Genomic DNA, 20,208 nt, shown 5'->3' with positions numbered 1-20,208 from the left:
CTGGAAGATGTTCAGCACTAAGAGGTGCTCAAATGCACCGACTCAGAACAACAGCAACAGAGCATTAAACACTGAGGAATTAATGGCCTCTTGTTTGACACTCCTTGCTGGTGGCAAAAAAGAGCTGCTATGTGGGGGGTTTCTCTCTGTCTCTCTCCCTCCCAGATCCACTACAACACGTGTCAAACTCAAGGCCTGGGGGCCAAATCCGGCCCGGCATCTCATCTTATGTGGCCCGCGAGAGTGAGCAAAGAATACAATTTGCGTAATACAATTCGAATCCAATTAGTTTGAATAGTTTTTCCTATAATTCTGCTTTCAGAGCTAGTTGATTATTACGTTATTACTAAAGACCAGTACTGATCGAATCAGTGGCATTTATGGAGGCTAATATAACAAGTAGGCTAGATACATTTATATCGTGTTACATATACAACCGGCCCTTTGAGGGCAACCATAAGCCCTTGTTCACACAGGATGCCGAACATAGCAGAGCTGAAGCTTGAGTCAGGCACAAGCTGAACTGACGCCTCACCGTTCACACAAGAAGCCTTCTCTTTTCCTCTCACTGCCTCCTCGGCGCACCTTGAACCCGCCCACAACTCCCATTGACTTCATGCCTGGCAGGCTCAAGCTTCACTCGTCAGGCTTGGAAAATAGGACTGAATCCTGAACGATCGCTTGAGCAAGGCGTGAGCGTGGCTGGTGTGAACGGCCTTGCCTGTTAACAAGGACGCCTAAATGAAACTTGTGGGTTCAGCATAGGTTGAGGGTTGCTTTGGCGTATAGTGTGAACGGGGGCTAAGGCTGATGTGGCCCAGGATGAATGTGACACCCCTGCACTACAAATGTGCAAGGCCACTATGGGGCTCCACAGACGCCTTTTTAAGATTGTTGTATGACTTTAATCTGCATGAAATATGCGAGAAACGTCAACATCAAAACATTGTGATCCAAATCACAGATGAAATCAGTTTTTAATCAAATGAATAGTGTGTGGTATGCTTTTATTAGAAATAATTGCACTTTTTTTAAATACAAATCATTAAGTTAACATCACAAAATACTATTTAAAATCTAAAATGTCATAATCAGCATGTGAAATCAAAGTGTTCATATTTCCCAACTTTGATGATATGCTGCCATCTGGTGGACAAACATATTTGCAAATTAGTTTTATCCAAAAATTTGCATCTCTGTAATTTTGTTTAAATGATAGAACTTTATGGTGGCCAGAAAACTCAGGTTTTTCCAGTAAAGTCCTAATTTAAAACAACATGTCTCAGTGCTAACTGCTAATCTCTGAAAAATACTAGTCGTTTATCAATTGTCGCAAAATATCCCAATTTGAAAGCTAGTCTAGACTCTCATATGCTTAGTGCATTAGAATACAAGTAGTGTAGACCACACTCTAATCTTACAAGTATCATTTTCAACCTGCTGTGGGTCTAATTGATATATTGCCTTGGTGTATAGCACGTTGTGTATATAGCACCAATATTATCAGCCCTTTACATACATGGGGTGCATTTCACTCATTAATACACCAATAAAATAAGCATAATCAGATTTTCTTTTTAATAAAATCACATTTACAAATTAACCTTGGAGGGGGGATCCATACAAAATCCACTATATGGATGCGTTTAATTCCATTTTGCTTTTGGGTGGGGTATTATTAAGATTAATGTTCAAGTTCAAAATTATTAAAAAACAGTTTGTACCCAAGTGCTTTACAGAGATTGGTTTGCACGCACGCGCACACACACACACACACACACACACACACACACACACACACACACACACACACACACACACACACACACACACACACACACACACACACACACACACACACACACACACACACACACACACAACCATACCAACCAATCGGAACAAAAAGCTAGCCAGTAAAAATGGCTTTTAAGACTACTTTTAAGTGTCAAGAGAGCCAGTATACTGAATTCAGGATTGGTGTGATGGTCTCTTTTTGACAGCATTCTAGCCGCAGCATTCTGTATAAGTTGTAAGCGGGACATGGAAGACTGATTAATACCAAAATAGAGGGAGCTACAATAGTAACGTTGGGAAGATATTAAAGCATGAATAACTTTCTGAGAAACTGTCTGTCTGTCTGAGAAAGACAGACAGACAAGGCCTGATTTTGGAGTAACCACAAATTTTAATTGCAAGTGCAATCCACAATTATTCACAATTAATCCTTCTGAGACAAATTCGAGGGATGCCAACCATGGACATGTATCATAAATCGTATAATTTCTTTGTCTCTGTATCCTGCAGTGCATACTGTTGACTATATTCTTTAATTATTAAGTTGGTGCAGAGCTGAACATCCTACATTATACTGTATTTGCTGGGCATTCATTTGTAGCACTGACCTAAGGCAAGGTTATGTGGTGGCACATAATATTAAAATCACAAATCAAACTGGGGAAGCCATTAGTACAGTACTACAATCCTTGAGAAGGCTCTCCAAGGAGCAGCTTATTAATGCTACTTTTGGAAAACAGCCCTCTTTTTTACTGTCTGATTGAGGTTTCCTGCGCCTTCTATCCCACTGACACCAAAGTGTATTACTAAGCAAGGTACATAAAAAGGTTGGCTCAGTGACTTCCACCTATCAGACAGGCACCTAAGAAATGTGTGCTTAGATTCATAAAATGTATAGACGGTTTTCACCAGAGCGCAACCCCACAGCACTTCCTTTTTCTCAGCATTCGGCAAACTGCAGAAATATTCACTCGACATTGTTACTTTTGTTTTCGCTGCTCAGCTGTATAGACGGTTTTCACGGAATGGTCAGTCCTGCACTTGAATGTTTTTTTTTCTTTTATGTCCATAGCAAACACTGCAACAGGAAGTGAGCGGGGGTTCAATTTAGAATGTTTTTGTTGTCAAGTTAAAACCGTCTATAGGGGTAATGAAGGCATTCCATTGTACCATAAATTTGTACATGGCAAGAAATATTTTCATGAAGAAATTATACCCATGACAATCCACTGATACCTGCGTAAGTTAATTCTTCAGGGCTAACTACTACCTCCCCTCAATGCCAAAAAAGATCTGAAAGACATCACAACAGCCTTTCTCATTTAAGAACTGGTAGAGCTGCCCAAGGTCCATGTGATTGCCTCTGTTCCCATGGGGGTCAAACATGGCCTCTTCAAAGCTTGTGAACTTGCGCAGCGAGTTCATACTTTCACCGGTGCTGCTGTCCTCGCCCTGACGATCCAGGAGAATATCCTCTCTATGACGAATCATGATCTTCTTCCATGTCAGAACCTTCACTCTGTGAAATAGGAAAACGTTTGGAAAATAATAACAGCATAGGGCTTGGCGATAATTCAATATTATCATTTAACGTCTTCCAATGGAATCATATTGTGATGATATGGTGATTTTGAGATATTGTGTGACACATAATAATTCTGCTCTCTAAATTGATGATAACAAGCTAATTTGGCTCACTTTACTTGACAAAATGAAGTATGGAACATTTTTAAGGAATATTATTTGAATATTTATATTTGGTTTTACATCACACCCAACACTGCCATTCAATTCAACTGGATTTAACATTTTTTTTTGCATGTGTGAGCCATGTCGTAATATATATATATATATATATATATATAGAGTCTTTGTGATTATCGTGATATTAATTTCAACCATATATCCCCGCCCTAAAACAGCAGGGTTCTTGCTGTGAGATATACAGTAGGCTGCTAAAAATAACAAGAACTCAAGGTACCTGGACCAGAACTCCTCACAGGCAGCTTGAGGCCCTTCCACACACACGATCCCGGGCTTTCCGGGCATGCTGAATCCTGACAGGCCCAGCTCCTTGGACCACTCCAGGATGTTCTTCCGCTTGGTCTTGTTGTAGATGTGGTGGCTGTAGATCCAGAGGCGGCTGAACACTTGCGATGGTGAGGCGGACTCTTTCTTAGGAGGCAGAGACGCTGAGGAGCTCTTGTTAATGTAGAGGAGCGAGTTTTCCTTCAGCCACTCCACAGCAGAAAGCACGCACACTTCCCCCCGGCAGCTTTCCTTGAGGTACGCGTTCAGGTCTGTGTGCAGCTGTGTCTGCTGGGCTCTGCTGAGCTCTGAGCACCTAGGGCAGAGAGGAAGGAGGAACATTCAAGGCAACGAGGAGGTGGGAGTCTCCATCCTCAGGAGTTAAGAGTGCCCAAACTCTCTGTTTTGGAACAAAAACACCTCATCCTTTATCATTTGAAGACCCTCAGGCTCCCAATGTACCCCCCCCACCTGCCATCTACATTTTCAACTGCTCAAAAACAGATGGTGGTGCTACAAGCAAGTGTGGGTGTAAGATCGACTCACCCTACCGGATGTGCTTGGGGTCCTGCAACTACACATGAAGTTAAGCTCTCACAACATTTATTTTCAAAAAGTAAGGCTCATGTTTATGAGAAATGGTCCTGTACACTTGAATCCTGATCATTGAATGTTTGTATGATTCATATTTTCGTTCCCAAATGTCTGATAACATCAGTAGCTTAGCTTGTTAGCTAATCTAAAGCTGTCGGGTACGTGGGATTAACATGCCACGTGCCCGATCACCATGCGTGAACCCGTGATGTCATCTGTACAGCGAGTCGATCTTGTAGGCGAGCAGATCTTACACCCACAACGGCATAACATAACATTCTGGCTATTTTACTCCAAAAAGCCCCATTCTTGAGCCAAAAATCAAAGGACAAGCAGTATTATTATTATTACTAGTTACTACTACAGTATTTTACATCAGGCTACATTACCTCTTCACTAGACATTTCTGTTGGATCTCTGCTCTAATCATCATCATCATCATCATCATCAAATTTAGTAAGTGGGTTCTGTCTGTGTCTCTGTCTCTGCGATTTTTGTCCCTCATTTTTGGTCACATTGTGAGATTTGTGATGACTTATTTTGGTCAATAATGAGATCACTGATGATGTCCAATGTCTATGACATCATCAGTGATGTCACTCGAGCACTCGATGTAATCAGTGACACTGATGATGTCACAATGTCAAGCTGGTCATATCAAAGATCCACCCCACACTCCCCCCGGGCCACGACCCGCTACAATTTGCATACCGCCCCAACAGGAGCACAGCGGATGCAGTAGCACACGTGCTCCACACCGCCCTGTCCCACCTGGAGGGGAAGGACACCTATGTAAGAATGCTGTTCGTGGACTACAGCTCAGCATTCAACACCATAGTACCCTCCAGGCTGGTACGCAAGCTCAAGGATCTGGGACTAAACACAGCAATGTGCGACTGGATCCTGGATTTCCTGACAGACCGCCGCCAGGTGGTGAGGGTGGGCAACCTCACCTCCTCCCCACTGACCATCAGCATAGGAGCGCCCCAGGGGTGCGTCTTCAGCCCCTTCTGGTACGACCTCTACACCCACGACTGCGTGGCGACTCAAACTTCGAACACCATCGTGAAGTTTGCAGACGACACAGCAGTCGTGGGGCTGATCTCGGGGGGCGACGAGACGGCCTACAGAGAGGAGGTGGGGGCCCTGGAACAATGGTGCCAGGACAACCACCTCTCTCTGAACGTCTCCAAGACCAATGAGATCATTGTAGACTACAGGAGGGGGGGGGGGGGGGGGCGCACCCCCCCCAATCACCATCAACGGCACAGTGGTGGAAAGGGTGGACAGCTTCAAGTACCTGGGAGTCAACATCCACCAGGACCTGACTTGGGCCGGCCACACCGCCACTGTTGTCAAAAAGGGCCAACAGCGAATACACGGACTCAGGCGCCTGAAGAAATTTGGGCTAAGGCCAGAAATCCTTAGGGACTTCTACAGAGGCACCATTGAAAGCCTGCTGACTGGCTGCTTCACCACCTGGTACGGGAACTGTACCACCATGGACCGCAGGGCGCTATGGAGAGTGAGACAGTTACGCGCGGCCCAGCACGTAACAGGATGTGAGTTGCCAGAACTGCATGAACTGTATAAACAGCGGTGCCTCAGGAGGTCCCTGAAGATCATCAAAGACACAAACCATCCCCACAACAGCCTGTTCTCCCTGTTACCCTCAGGGAGAAGATACAGGGTTCCAAAAGCACGCACAAATCGCTTGAGGAACAGTTTCTTCCCGCAGGCCACGAGACTCCTTAACATACACAAATAGTGTAGTACCCGTACTGTACCGTACTGTAGCTGCTACCATTACGTATGTCTAATGTTTAATTGTATGTTTAATAAGGAATATGCTATTTGCACCTGTATGTCAAATACGCCGAATTTAAAATGTTTGACTTGTCTTATCACTACACTGCCTTATTGCTTGTTGTGTCTCTTGTTGTTTTTGCACTCATATGCCCTGTTATATTTGTACTATGTTGTAAACGGAGTCCACAGCACAAGAATTTCACACGTGATACTTGTACCATGGAGTGACAATAAAGAATCTTGAATCTTGAATGTCTATGACATCATCAGTGATGTCACTCGACTCGAGCAATTGTGATGTCATGTCTATGAAATCATCAGTGATGTCACTCGAGCACGATGATGGTCACCTCACCTACGCTGACGTCATCAGTGATGCGAATACCATTTGTAATATCTCTTTAACATTTTATGATATTCACACTATTGATAATAACAATTTGTGTAATCTCAGATATGTGGTAAGAAAGTTAAATTGAACTTCCTGGCATTCCAATTAAATTCAACTGAAGATACAGATGGATCATTCATGACTTGACCCAACCCTCCTCTACCCCCCCCCCCCCTTTCCCCACGCACACACACACACACACACACACACACACACACACACAGAACAGATTTTCAACAACAGGTGAAACCCTTTGTTGACCGTCCCTTCTACATTCCTTGATTTTGGATGTAATGTCCCAGTTGTGCTTCATCTTGAATACAGCAGCAACATCATGTCATCTGTACCATACATTACCATGCAGTTGCTTACCGGACTGTTATCTCTGGTAAGACACCGGGATAGTCAGATGGATAAGCACAGGATATGGCAACATCTGCCTGTGTGGAGAAATAAAACAAGAGATAAACCAATATGATGTGAAAACCATGGTTAACATCACAACACAATCTCGTTTATTTCATGTTACCTTCATGCTAGCAGTGTCCATCTTCTGCTTGATGAGGAACTGGGGTCTGGAGGGTGGAGGGCTTTCTGCACAGCCCTCCACATAGTCCCTGAGTTCAGCCAGGGCCAGCTGGTCTGTGACTTCAAACTCCTCCTGGGTGGGAAACATACTGGACAGCAACTCTATCTCTGCCAGCTGAGACTCAGCCCACTCTGAACGAGACATCTGGACAAAAGACTCTTTAAGTTACTACTTTACTTGTGTCAACTAGAGAAGATAGCGGTCTTTTCCCACATCCAATGGGACAGTGTTCACACTGCACTATCAGGTATTTTTACAGCTAGGCTAACAACATAAAAGGTTGTTTTTCATTTAATCAGCTTTCCTGTCAAAACGGCGCTGCAGAGTCTTAAAATGGTCAAGTACACAGACGATATTAATAAAAAAAAACATAGCCTATATAAATGTATGTAGATATGTTTTGAAATATATTGTAGAAAGAGATTAATTGTCCTAGTAGCGAAGCAGCCTGAGTGCAACCACTTAACGCTATCCGTCTCCATGCGGCTGCTTGTTTCCACCCGGACAGTGTACGACGCACACAGGAAACGGACGTACAGACACGGAACATCAGAAACAGCAGCACCACCACATTTTGTAACGCTTTTTATGTCAGCTCGGAATATTTTTGCCACATCATGGAGTGACTGATTTATGCTTTTTATGTTGTTTCCCCCCCACACATACGTTTGTTTCCGGAGTCCTGACGCTTTACGGATGTCTTCACTGAACTGAGTTGAATACGGTATGTCTGGATTAGAGATCTGTGCCACACAGAGAAAGAGAAACTGAAAACTGCCAGGATAGTCTCCTTGTGAGTGTAACTGTGACTGGACCATGATGATGGTTTGCGTTTAACGTTTATAGTGCTTGATTTACCTTCATGATCCTGCTTAACTTACATAGGAATTTGGGCAGCTTAAGGTTTGCTAGCTTAGTTTTAAGTAGCCTAAATTCGACTACTCAAACTAAAGTATTCGAATAATGGAAAGATGTAGTCTCACGTTCGATAAAGTTACTTTTGGCACCCTTTGTATAACCTGCTGTGTTAACTTTGTGTTACATCCCACATTTTGTTTAGGTGGAAATGGGCAAGAAAAGGGAGAAGGACAAGACTTCCAGAGAAAATGATGATGACACTGATCTGCCAGGTATTTAAAGCCTATCTCACAATATGAATCACGATTTGATGCAACCACGATACAACTGAGTGTGATTGTGCAAAATTATGTTTATTTCTGAGCCACAAATCTTCAATGGCATTGGCTGCAAATATAATTTATTTGGATGGAGAGCTTATGAAATTGTGATTGGCAAGCCTGTGATTACTACAGCAGAATACATTTAGCTAATATCACGGTTGGCTTTTCTGCCCCACATGCGTATTGTCATATGTTTGCATTGCAATATATTGAATTTCAATATTGTCCCATCCCTGGCTATTAGACTGTAGTACGTTTGGTCTGGAAGTGATCTGGCCGCCTTACCATGATGTCTTTTTTTATCATTTTAGGTCTCTCTTGCAGCCATACTAAGAAGGGAATAGACCGTAGTTTTGTGAAGAAATCTTCTGGGAACTGTAATTGGACCGTTTGCCAGGACTGTAAACATGAGAGTACCAGCACAACCCTGCCACCGGATGAACAAGAGGAAAAAGAAACATCAACAATATGGATGTGCTTGAAATGTGGACACAGAGTGAGCTTATTTGACCCATTTCTTACTTTGTTCATATGAAGTGACTCTGCATCATTTGACCCATTTATTACTTTGTTCATATGAAGTGACTGTGCATCATTTGAGAGATGACCAATTGCATCTTTTCTATTAGGGGTGTGGACGTAACTCTGAGAACCAACATGCAATCAAACATTATGAGACTCCACGGTCAGATCCACATTGCTTGGTGGTCTGCATGGACAACTGGAGTGTGTGGTGGGTGTTGTGCAAGCATACTGTATATAGGCATAGCCCCAAAGTGACCTAACTACCGTACTTCGTGTATATATATTAATATATACACTCGTGCAGTATTAGGGTCACATAGTGTTCCAATAGGCAATAGGGGGGTGGGGAGCGGCTGTTCAAAACGCTCTCCTACCCGTCCACGACGTCCGATTGCAGATCCGAAGATATAATAGTCCTACGGAAGCCAGTAATTTACCCGGGCGGTTAAAATGATACTGCTGCGTTTACCCTCAGGCTCTTCTAAATTCCGTGTCAACACTGCCAGTTGAAGAGCCCTCCCATCGAGCATAGCATTTTCGTTAGACAATCTGTGTTGGGCATTAAACTCACCTTATTTCTGCACTTTGAAGTCACAGGTAGGGTCGGGTGGGGCAAACTAATTATATCGGAAGGCAGCCTAGTTGCGGAAAAAAAGTGAGCTGTTCTTTTTTTTTTAAGACAAAGTTTGACGAGAATCGCTGAGTTGCCTGGAAACAGAGTCCAGACGCATGCGCACTGGCATCATTTTGTCTTGTACATACATTCTACAATGCATTTAGACAGACCACCACCGCTCACTTTTTTTCGGCAACTAGGCTTCCGATATAATTAGTTTGCCCCACATGACCCTGCCTGTGACTTCAAAGTGCAGAAATAAGGTGAGTTTAATGCCCAACACAGATTGTCTAACGAAAATGCTATGCTCGATGGGAGGGCTCTTCAACTGGCAGTGTTGACACGGAATTTAGAAGAGCCTGAGGGTAACTGCTGCGTGAAACAACTGTTTAAAAGCAGTCTTTCCACAGCCTATGCTGAATTTACAGCAGGGTGTGTTTGATCTCACTATCATGGTGCACGCGGAGTCACACGGAGTCACACGGAGACTGGCGGCTCAGTGATCAAATCATCAAATCCAGCGCACCTGGGAAGCTAAACATGTCATGAAATACTCAAACTCCCAAGGTTCCTGTCGGCACTAGGAAGCTTCTCCTCTCCTAAATACGCCCTAGAGACCCTAGAGATTGTTAAGTCTTCTTGGAAGACTCCGTTTTTCTCCCTGGCTTTCAACTCAGGTTGAGTTGGACACCCAAAAACTTTCATTATCTCTTGTATTGTGTTGTGTATAGTGTTGTATAGTACGTTATATTTTTATGTTGCATTTATTGTTTGCCTTTTCCTTATTGACCTGTACAGCACTTTGGTCAGCTCCGGTTGTTTTTAATGTGCTTTATAAATAAACTTTGAGTTGAGTCTACGGCTCTCAACCGATCACCAGAGGGGGGTGGAACAACGACCAGCACAGCAGGGGGAATTCGCAAAGTACAATTGGGGAGAACATTGGAGAGAAAAAAGTACAAGTACAGAAAAAAGCTACTGAGTAAATGTAATTACCGTAAATTCCGGACTATAAGCCGCACCGGTGTATAAGCCGCACCTGCAAAGTTGACTATTTTTTTCTTATATAAGCCGCACCGGACTATAAGCCGCGGGTGTTTTAATGGTATTTTTTTTTTTATTTTATTTTTTTTAATTGTGTTTTAATGTTTAATTACCATATGTAAGGGTTCATGCACAGAGGGGATTGTCGGGAAAGAGATGGCTGTTTGAGGAAGCTCCCATTTATTAACATTTCAACAAAACAACATAACACAACACCACCTGTGTTGTTATTTACAGTGCACACAGTGTCATACAGTGTCATACAGTGTGGTGAAAAGAGGGCAAGAGAGGAAATTAAAACAGAAGTGGATTTATAGTTAGAAAGAGTGCTAAAAAAGAGAGATTTTTTTTTTTTTTTTTTTTTTTTTTAAATCCATAGATAAGCCGCACCGTTATATAAGCCGCAGGGGCCAAAAAAGGCCAAAAAACGGGAAAAAAGGTGCGGCTTATAGTCCGGAATTTACGGTAGTTACTTCCACACTTGCATGTAGGGTTGTATTTTATTTGAAATCCTATTTGAAAACCTTTTCCCTTCTATGTGTTGTCATCCCCACAGGTGCTACAAATGTGATGATGAGGTCCAGTACTCCAGAAATGGGCATTTGGCTCAGTTGGTGACCAACATAAAAAAGCAAACTACATCAGACTCCACAAAGAGACTGCAGACAGGTAGGTCCCACCATAATGTTTGACATCATTCTATGATCGTTTTGTCACACAAAATGTTGTTGGAATTGCACTTCACCAGCACGTCCACAATGAAAGCTACTGTTCTGCTGTGATTATTGCAGAGGTCAAAGTGAATGAGAGTGTGTTGGAGGAAGAGCAGAACATGACAACTGAAAAGACGGAGGAAAATGAGGACAAAGAAAACAAGGAGAATCAAAAGAAAAATGCCAAAAAAGAGAATGTTGTGAAAACGCAAAAATCCAGTAGCACCGAAGGCAGCAGTGTGGTTTCAGTAAAGGGACTGAGCAATCTGGGAAACACTTGTTTCTTTAATGCAGTCATTCAGGTAGGAATAAACCTCACAGGATGTTTCTGGTTAAAACTTTGTCTAACTTTCATTCTGGGAGAGTCATGGATCTTTTTCTTCTTCTTTTTTTTTTACTTATGTAATTGTATTTGTAAAGCGAATGTTTTATTTTTCTCCATCAAGTGTTTAAATAATATTATAGAGTACAAATAAATAGTGATAATAATATTAAAATGCAGCTTGATTTTAAAGTGAAATGCTTAAAATTAGTGTAGTTACTTTTTAATTCAGTCTCGTTAAAGTTATCTCGTGGAAATTTGCAAAGGCAGGGGTCACGGAAAAGTTTGGGAATTTGATTAGTGAAAAGATGTGACAACCCTGGTTCTAGATTTCTCATTAATTATTGTAATTGCCTTTTGCAGAACCTCTCTCAAACACAGCTCTTAAGGCAGACTCTCAATAAAGTGACAGAAGAGAAGACAAGCCTTAACATTACACCTGCTGCATCCTCAGATCTGGTGTGTTGCCCTCATCCCTATATATTTATATAATCTTCCATTGTTTTCCTTACTCTTTATTATACTTAACTAGTTGCTTATATTCTGATTGCAGGAGCCGATCGAAGTCCAGTTAGACCAGCCTGGATCCCTGACTTTGTCAATGTGTCACCTACTAAATGACATCCAGGAAACCAAGAAGGGTGTGGTGACTCCTCGGGAGCTGTTCGCAGAAGTCTGTAAAAAGTGAGTGCATTTGCTCAAAACGTATGGTACCAGTCAAAGTTTGAACACACCTTCCCATTCACTTAAAGTGTATCCAAACGTTTGACTGGTACTGTACGTATTAGTACTGTTGCATTAAACATGGTTGATGGTCTCCTGTTCCATTCCCAGAGCCGCCAGGTTCAAAGGATTTCAGCAGCAAGACAGCCAAGAGCTCCTGCGCTACCTACTGGACGGGCTCCGAGCTGAGGAGATCAAAGTATGCATTCACTCCCTGAAACAAATCTCTCTAGAAATCTTTTTGTACCAACATTTACACTTTGCATATGCGCTGTAAGCCGCCTTATCCAAAGCAACTCACAGTAAACTGTCACAGCACTGCAGGACTTGTGCATCATAATTATCAATATCGTTAGGCATTCGTTCATCTAGGGCAGGGATTCCCAAAGCCTTTGAAATTTGAAAATCTTCCACCCAACCCTTTAATCACAATTCTGATCAACACAGGAAATGAAGTATTTATATATATATTTCATTAACAGAGCATGTAAACATACAAAAATTTAGGCAAAATACCCAACAGCCAGATTGCCAACCTTTTCTCTCCCTTAGGGCCTGTGTCCACCTAGCGTCTTTTCCTCAGGTCCAGCGTCTTTTTTCAGTTGTTTCCAATGGGGGGAGAGCGTATGCAAGCGCACACGGACGTGTAGAGAAAGTGCGCAGCGCCCAGCGTCTATTTTTGCCGTTTTTGTGCGCCCGACTCCCAGCGCTTCAAGCTGAAAATATTTTAACTTTTCAGAAAGACGCTGGTGTCGGCTGCTCCTTTTCTGGTAACTAATCATATGGAAAAACTATCGCAACAGAGACAGAACGGCTCAATTGTGGGAGCAGATCGGCTAGACACTTAATATTTCTGGTGAGTGTTGTGCTTACTGCTTTTAATAGCGTAGCCTACCTGTGTTATTAGCTTGCTAGCTGTCAGCTATCAAGCTGAACTAACCTTACTTGCAGACTGCTTCCTTGTATATTGTGCGCTGGGATCAGCGTTCCCCAGCGCACTCCCAGCGTTTAACGTCGGAAAAAGACGCTAGGTGGACACAGGCCCTTACTCATCCAAAGTATTTCATTGCATGCATAACACATTTGTGCTCATCACAGACTGATGAGCAACAACAACAACAAAATCAATCATGTGAAAAAAATGCTACATTAGCTGTAAAGGGGAGATTTGTGGGTACCCATTGAACCCATTTTCAGATTTTAGATGAGCTCCCTTGTCGACGAGCTAGCATGCCATGAGATGGTTGGTACCAATGGATGCCTTAGGTCTTCTAGTTTCATAATACCTTCACCTAGCCTGGGTAAACCCAGCCTTCAACGTGGCGTCACAGGCTATGCCTGTAGCGTACGTTTCTTCGTGACTGATAGCACATAGAGGTCACGTGGAGGCTGGGTTTACCCAGGCTAACCTTCACCCTAGCTTGAAAAAGGAGCTCGCTACAGCTATTTGATTACAATTATTAAAGCTGCTACTTGCAAAAAAACAAAACATTTTGATTTGGTAATAATGCAAGACTGAAACCATTGCTTTCCCTTCTCAGCGCGCTCTCATTATAGCATCATCCTTCAACCACACTGAGATGCCCTATGGGGTTTGGTTGACAGGAAAGGAGGAACACCTTACAGTTGGAACAGAGAGCCAGAGGAAAAAAGAGAAAAACCCAACAAGTTTGATATTGGGAACAGGCCTGTTCGGGTGGGACGTACCTACTTACGCTATGTCCTGCCGGTGAAACTCCTTGCCGTCAGGTGAAAAGAAGCGGCTGTATTGAAGGGAGCATGTGCCAGTCTATAACCCTCCCCAGATCTGCAGAGGGGGTGGAGCACTGAACAGATTGCTCATTGACTCCTATTCATTCAGAGTCTGAAGTCTTTTGTTGTAAATAGAAGACAACTTATGCATGAAATACATTAGCAAAACAATTACAATAACTTGCATTTAATTTTGAGTTCCAGCTCTCCCAGAGAGACACTCAGATAGGTTGGATGATTCTCAATTGTAAAATGGCTTTGGCTTACCTGTATCTGTAATAGGTCTTATAATGATAATTCATCAAAATGTTATTTGTAACATTTATATTGACTGTTAAAGTTGTGTTTTCCTCTCTAGAGAGCAAGCTCTGGGATACTGGAGGCATTGAAAAAATCTGGGAAAAGCACAGATGGAGAACAATCGAAAACATTAATTAAAGGTAAACTTTAAATATTAGTCACTAGGCATCTCACGCGCTCGCTCTCGTATGCAAGCTCGGTCACGCAATTGGCATGCGTAGTGCACAATTTTCACTTAAATGCATAAAATAAGGTCTGTGGTTTACAAAAGTTTATGGGAACGCGAATTTGGGTTCAGCATGATAATATTCACAAACGTGAATACGTTTTATGACTTTTGGAACGTAAATGCGTTTTTTTTAGAACGCGATTTTTAGGAAATGCTTCAAAAGGCAAAAATGATTCATGTTTGTGAAGATTAGCATGCTGAACCCAAATTCGCCTTCCCATACACTTTTGTTAACCAGACGTTATTTTATGAATTTGAAATTCCCATTCTAAAACCCCATAGACTTTTCCACTGACGAACCAAAATGGCGGCGATTTCTGGATAAGCCTAAAAAATAAGTAATCCCTGCGGTCTATTGCTAGAGTGACATCACTCACTGATGATGCCATAGACGATGCCGCAATGTCTATGACGTCATCAGTGATGATGTTATAATGTCTATGACATCATCAGTGATATCACAATTGCCCGAGTGTAACCAAAAACAAGACCAAAATCGCAGAAACCACTTCCTTTTATATAAGGAGGATTGTTATTATAGAGCAAACCTGTATGTCTTTGCTGCACCGTTACTAAGCAATGCTCCTTTATTTCTTTGTCATTAGCTGTTTGGTTTGTTTGAGAAATGTCATCTTGTAACATTGAACTTTTCTTTTCAGAGTACGAAAAGAATGGATGCCCCAAAAACTTTGTGGACCAAGTTTTCGGCGGGGAATTGACAAGCACTGTAATGTGTCAACAGTGTAAAACGGTATGTACTCCACTCACAAGTGAAGAAAACCTATTGACAGTGTTGTATTGATTTTAAATTGAATGGCTAATATGTTGCTCTTACAGGTGTCTTTAGTCACGGAGGTGTTTTTGGATCTTTCCCTGCCTGTTTCTGACGAGGTAAGCACTTATCAGGACTTTACTACATGTGCTGTAACACAAGGTTTTGTAGGATTTGTCCTGATGCTTTCATGTTGTACACTGTGTGTTTTTTTTCTTATACTTACATCTTACAGGCATATAGGAAGAAGAACCAGAAGAAAGTAGCTCCAAAGAGCAGCGAGTCAAGCAAGGATAGCGGAGACTTTGAGGATGGATTCATTTCTTTGACCAATGGAAAGGATGACATTCCCACTGGGGCTGGCAGCAAGTACCAGCAGAAGAAAGCCAAGAAGCAGGCAAAAAAGCAAGCAAAGGTATTTCAGCTACAAAGGATGTTTTCTCATGTACCTTTCTTCTATTTGAATGAGTGTTGGATCATTTAAGCATCATTTCCATGCTTACACCCACAGAATCAAAGGAGGCAGCATAAGATTCCGGTCACTTTGGACAGTCTCACATCTCCGAGTCTTGCAGAGAGAGCACAGATGGATCCTGCAGACCCAAAGGACGGGGAAAACGCTGATAATGGGACTCATGAAGAGGCCCCGCTGAGTGAAAGTACCCCTGCAGAAATGGAAGTCTTTGAATGGGACCAAGAGAAGCTCAACACGGTCCAGGCCAATAGGGAGGACGACCAAGAGAAGGTTGACACAGTCCAGGCCAACGGGGAGAAGGACCAAGAGAAGCTCGACACAGTCCAGGCCAACAGGGAGGAGGACCAAGAGAAGCTTGACACGGTTCAGGCCAATGGGGAGAAGGAGGAGGAGGATTCAGAGGATTCGGTGATCGTGATCGAGGATGACTCACCTGCTCCGTCATCGGCCACCAATCGTTTCACCGTCTTATCAGAGGATCAGCGCTCGAGGGACAGTGTCTTTGAAGACGACAAAATGTCCAACATGGATCAGGAAGAGGACGAGGTGCAGCTGGCTGATGGGATGGATAAAATGGGCCTGGATGAAGCCTTCTTAGAAGACCCTGATGCTGTGGACCAAGGCACGGAGAGTGATGATGCACCACTGGAGGAGGCTAAAGAATATACTGTGGTGAACCAGGATCCAGAGCTGGCCTTCCACACACTGGCTACCAGAACGGACCCGGAGAAACAGGAGTGCTCCGTGCAGTCCTGCCTGTTTCACTTCACGGAAGTGGAGACGCTCACCCAGAACAACCGCCTGCTGTGCATCACCTGCACCAAACGGCAGCCAAACAAGAGCAAATCTGAAGGTATATGCGAAAGTGCCTACTGTGATCAAAGCAGTTTTATTCCATAATCATATTGGTCCTGTTGTTACCATATTGGTCCTTCTGTTATGCATGCTTGCACACCCAGCGATTTGCAGACATGAGGCTTTCGTAACAATTTCCCTTATGAGGAAAATTTAAATTGCACGCTCTTTTCTTTTAGTTTTGTGCTCTTATTTGTTTTATTTGTCCCACCACACATTTTCAGCTACACCTTAATGTTTGTCTCTACTCTTTGCTGCTACAATGACCCGATTTTCCACTGGGGGGGAGTGAAGTTCATACCAATCCTATTTTATTTGTCCTTTGTTTAGGGTCCAAGAAGGTTTACACGGATGCCTTGAAGCAAATGCTGATCTCCTCTCCCCCACCAGTACTTACTCTTCATTTGAAGAGATTTCAACAGGTGGTCCAACATTTTAATAACATCCATATATCTTCCATCCAGTTGACTGTGCCAAGCTGTTTTTGGTTACATGTAATCCTAAATCTACAATTGTAAGAGAATGTGTTCCTAGTGTCTTTTTTGACAGACTGTTATCTTCCTGAATGTGAACTGACTGAACATTCAGTCATTAATTTCAACTGAGTTGGAAGTGGCACCTCCTGTCTTGTGAATTTGAATGAGACAAACTAACTTCTGTCATCTGACTTCCTCTAGAATGGCTACAGTATTTGTAAGGTGAACAGACACGTCCAGTTCCCTATGATTCTGGATCTAACGCCTTTTTGTGCTGTAAAGTGCAAGGTAAACAAAATGTCAGGATGAGTAACTTTTATGAACCCTCCATTACCTTGTAGGTCTTCTGAATGCATCAGTGTTTTGCTGTATGCTGCAGAGAGGGTGAACACTAACAGAAAGTTGTTTTGTACGCAGACCGTGGCAGAGGAAGACACACAGGTTTTGTACAGCCTCTATGGTATTGTGGAACACAGTGGAACAATGAGATCCGGCCATTATACAGCCTATGTGAAAGTACGACCTCACTGCCCTGCAGCCGCATCCAATGGACTTGCAGCACAAGGTAGGTTTATCCTAGACTGTGGTCAGGTGTGAGAATTAATAAAATAACTGGTTAGTCTGTATTTTAGCCCTGATGAAGGTGTCATGTTGGCGTTTTTAATCTGAGACACTGAAATTAAGGCTTTTTAATCTAGTTGCTTCCTCTGTGTGATTTCTCAATTGGAGTGCCTGGATTGTCCTGTTCCCAAAATAATAACTGTAGTAATATTAATGGCCAAGGGTGGAAGTAACAAATTACATTTACTCTGTTACTGTAATTGAGTAGCTTTTTTGTTTATTTGTATTTTTTAAAGTCTGTAATTTTACTTTTGCCTAGGTATGTTTTTACTAAAGTATTGTACTTCGCTACCTTTTAAATCACAGCCATGACAGAATACACATTTTGCAGTTCTCTGTGGAACCATTTACAGTGAACGATCAGTTAGAGAATAGAAGAAGAGTAATCTGGCTTCACTTTGTGCACTTAATTTTGTCATTTCAATTTTTTTCTAGTTAAAAGGATCGAGTTTTAACTTTTTAAAATTGATTCAGAAAATGCACATCTAAAAGTAACTCAGTACTTATATAAAAAAATATAATCAAAGTAGTACTTCTTCAATAGGACATTGTATTATTGTTTCCAACATTGTTTATGGAACTCGTTTTTTTTTACTTTGTTTATTGGTCAAAGTTAAAGAAACGCACATTCAGTTGTTACATTTTCCCCTTTAAATTCTACTATATAAAAATACAAAACCTGCACCTGTGTAGATTTCCTTTACTTCCCTGTCCTCATTGTCTGTCCATATGAAACATGCTTAAGTATCTACTGTAACTCCTCTTCCCACAGGAGATGCAGAGCCACCTGGAGGATCCTGGTTTCATATCAGTGACACTAGTGTTCAGCATGTGACTGAGAGCAAAGTCCAGGGTTCCCAGGCCTACCTCCTGTTCTACGAAAGGATCCATTAATCACGCAACTCAGGAAATCCAACAAACAAGTCAACCAGCTGCTGCTTCAGGTCCGCAAAAGAAAATAAACGAGATCTGATTTACAGTTGATCAACTTCAGTGTGTGAGTGTGGTTATAAAATGACATTGATGCAGAAGACGGCATCTGAACTGGCTGGGAGAGCGTTCTGATTTTAAAGTTGTCTGTTTTCATCATGACCGTCTGAGAGGACAACCATAAACAATTTGCTAAGGAATGAATTGGATGACAAAAATGTCTTGAGTGAGCTAATTGGGATATTTAGTTTGTACACAACAAAGGGCAAAGTGTCAATGCAATTTCCTAGTAACTAGAATTGATTTAAGTGGTGGTGGGAGGGGGGAGACAATTTGTACTAATAAATATTTATATCTGTATTTTGTATTGTGGTCATGTAATGAAATGCTTCAAAATTATGAAAATGTGTCTTGTCCATGGACTGTATAAAGCATTGGTTCTCAAACGTTTTCATATCAAGGGCCCCTAAACTGACACAAATTAGACCATGTTACCCCCATTTGATAAGTTTTTGTCCCACTGTCTCCCCATCTGATAAGATTGGTCAGGTCAGGTGTCAATCAGCCTAACGACCCCAACACCAGGCTCTGCTCCTGCAAGACAGGGCCAGGAGAGTGGGAGGGTCGACACACTTTATTCTGTATACAGAAAGTGTATGAAACCTGACCAAAATAATCATACATTGTCATTTTGGAATTCTAGTGAATATAAATTATTACCCTTTTGCTGGGGACCCCCGCCCCTATCCAAGGTAACCTCGCGTCACCAGGCTCTTCTCGGCGAGAAAGAGCCTGGCCTCCCTTACAAGTGATTTTGTCACCCTGCCTGTTTCCGGCCTAGAGCCCGCCCTAGACCGGAAACAACAGCGGAAATAGCTCGTTAACTTGACCATCAGACAACGAATAAGAAAAAACGGCAAACAACAAAATAAAAGATGGACGTACCGAAGTTTTTGTAGAAACATCGCGGATTCACAATATCACATATTTTAAGCCAATACAGAAGCTTTACTTTTCAAACAAATGGCCAGTTGATGGAATAGTTATAACGCTAGTTGTCTGTCCGCTGTTATCGATAATGGAGGATCAAGTACATTTGAAGCATCTGCTGCCTGTGCTGGGAAAGACCGATGGTCTTTCGACATAAGGAAAGACATGGACTTCATGGATAAGATTTCACATGGCGAGTACTCCATTGTCTTTGGCTCTCCAGAAACCTTCCTCAGCAGTGACTAGAAATGTGCTAACGCTACTAGTATAGTATACAACAACTTGTGTTGTATACAGGCTCTAGCTAACGTAACCTCGCCGCGTCAAGCTAACGGCAACAAAGACGTTTTTTGGCGCACTTATTTCCGGTATTGTTTCCTGTTTCCTTGGTTTACGCCCCCATGACACAAAGCGGAGTAAAATGTGCCCAGATATCCAAGGACCCCCTGAAAGACTACGGTGTTTGTCATTGGCCC

At 42.4% G+C, this 20,208-nt stretch overlaps 2 protein-coding genes across 3 annotated transcripts; one reads left to right on the top strand and one right to left on the bottom strand.

The window, feature by feature from the left end:
• Window positions 1-1,244: 1,244 nt before the first annotated feature.
• Window positions 1,245-7,352, bottom strand: rwdd2b (RWD domain containing 2B; the record flags this gene model as incomplete). The annotated part of the gene is made up of 4 exons (XM_083637904.1): window positions 1,245-3,316; window positions 3,779-4,141; window positions 6,992-7,059; window positions 7,149-7,352. The coding sequence occupies 4 exons, from the start codon at window positions 7,350-7,352 to the stop codon at window positions 3,064-3,066; spliced, it is 888 nt and encodes a 295-aa protein (XP_083494030.1). The 3' UTR covers window positions 1,245-3,063.
• A 452-nt stretch (window positions 7,353-7,804) lies between these two features.
• usp16 (ubiquitin specific peptidase 16) lies at window positions 7,805-19,109 on the top strand. Of its 2 annotated transcripts, XM_083637401.1 has the most exons (18): window positions 7,805-7,932; window positions 8,269-8,338; window positions 8,701-8,885; window positions 9,019-9,122; window positions 11,131-11,243; window positions 11,366-11,589; window positions 11,973-12,068; window positions 12,163-12,293; window positions 12,444-12,531; window positions 14,443-14,524; window positions 15,273-15,364; window positions 15,451-15,504; window positions 15,621-15,800; window positions 15,897-16,713; window positions 17,046-17,137; window positions 17,393-17,479; window positions 17,609-17,756; window positions 18,585-19,109. In XM_083637401.1, the coding sequence occupies exons 2-18, from the start codon at window positions 8,275-8,277 to the stop codon at window positions 18,704-18,706; spliced, it is 2,679 nt and encodes an 892-aa protein (XP_083493527.1). In that variant the 5' UTR covers window positions 7,805-7,932; window positions 8,269-8,274; the 3' UTR covers window positions 18,707-19,109. The 2 variants fall into 2 exon arrangements, with proteins under 2 accessions (XP_083493527.1, XP_083493528.1); XM_083637402.1 differs by lacking the exon at window positions 17,393-17,479.
• The last annotated feature ends 1,099 nt before the right edge of the window (window positions 19,110-20,208 follow it).

The sequence above is a fragment of the Poromitra crassiceps genome, assembly GCF_964638095.1.
Source record: "Poromitra crassiceps genome assembly, chromosome: 5".
In the NCBI taxonomy this organism is placed as follows: domain Eukaryota; kingdom Metazoa; phylum Chordata; class Actinopteri; order Beryciformes; family Melamphaidae; genus Poromitra; species Poromitra crassiceps.
Note: the sequence above shows the minus strand (reverse complement) of the source record. Positions and strands in the feature narration are given on the sequence as shown.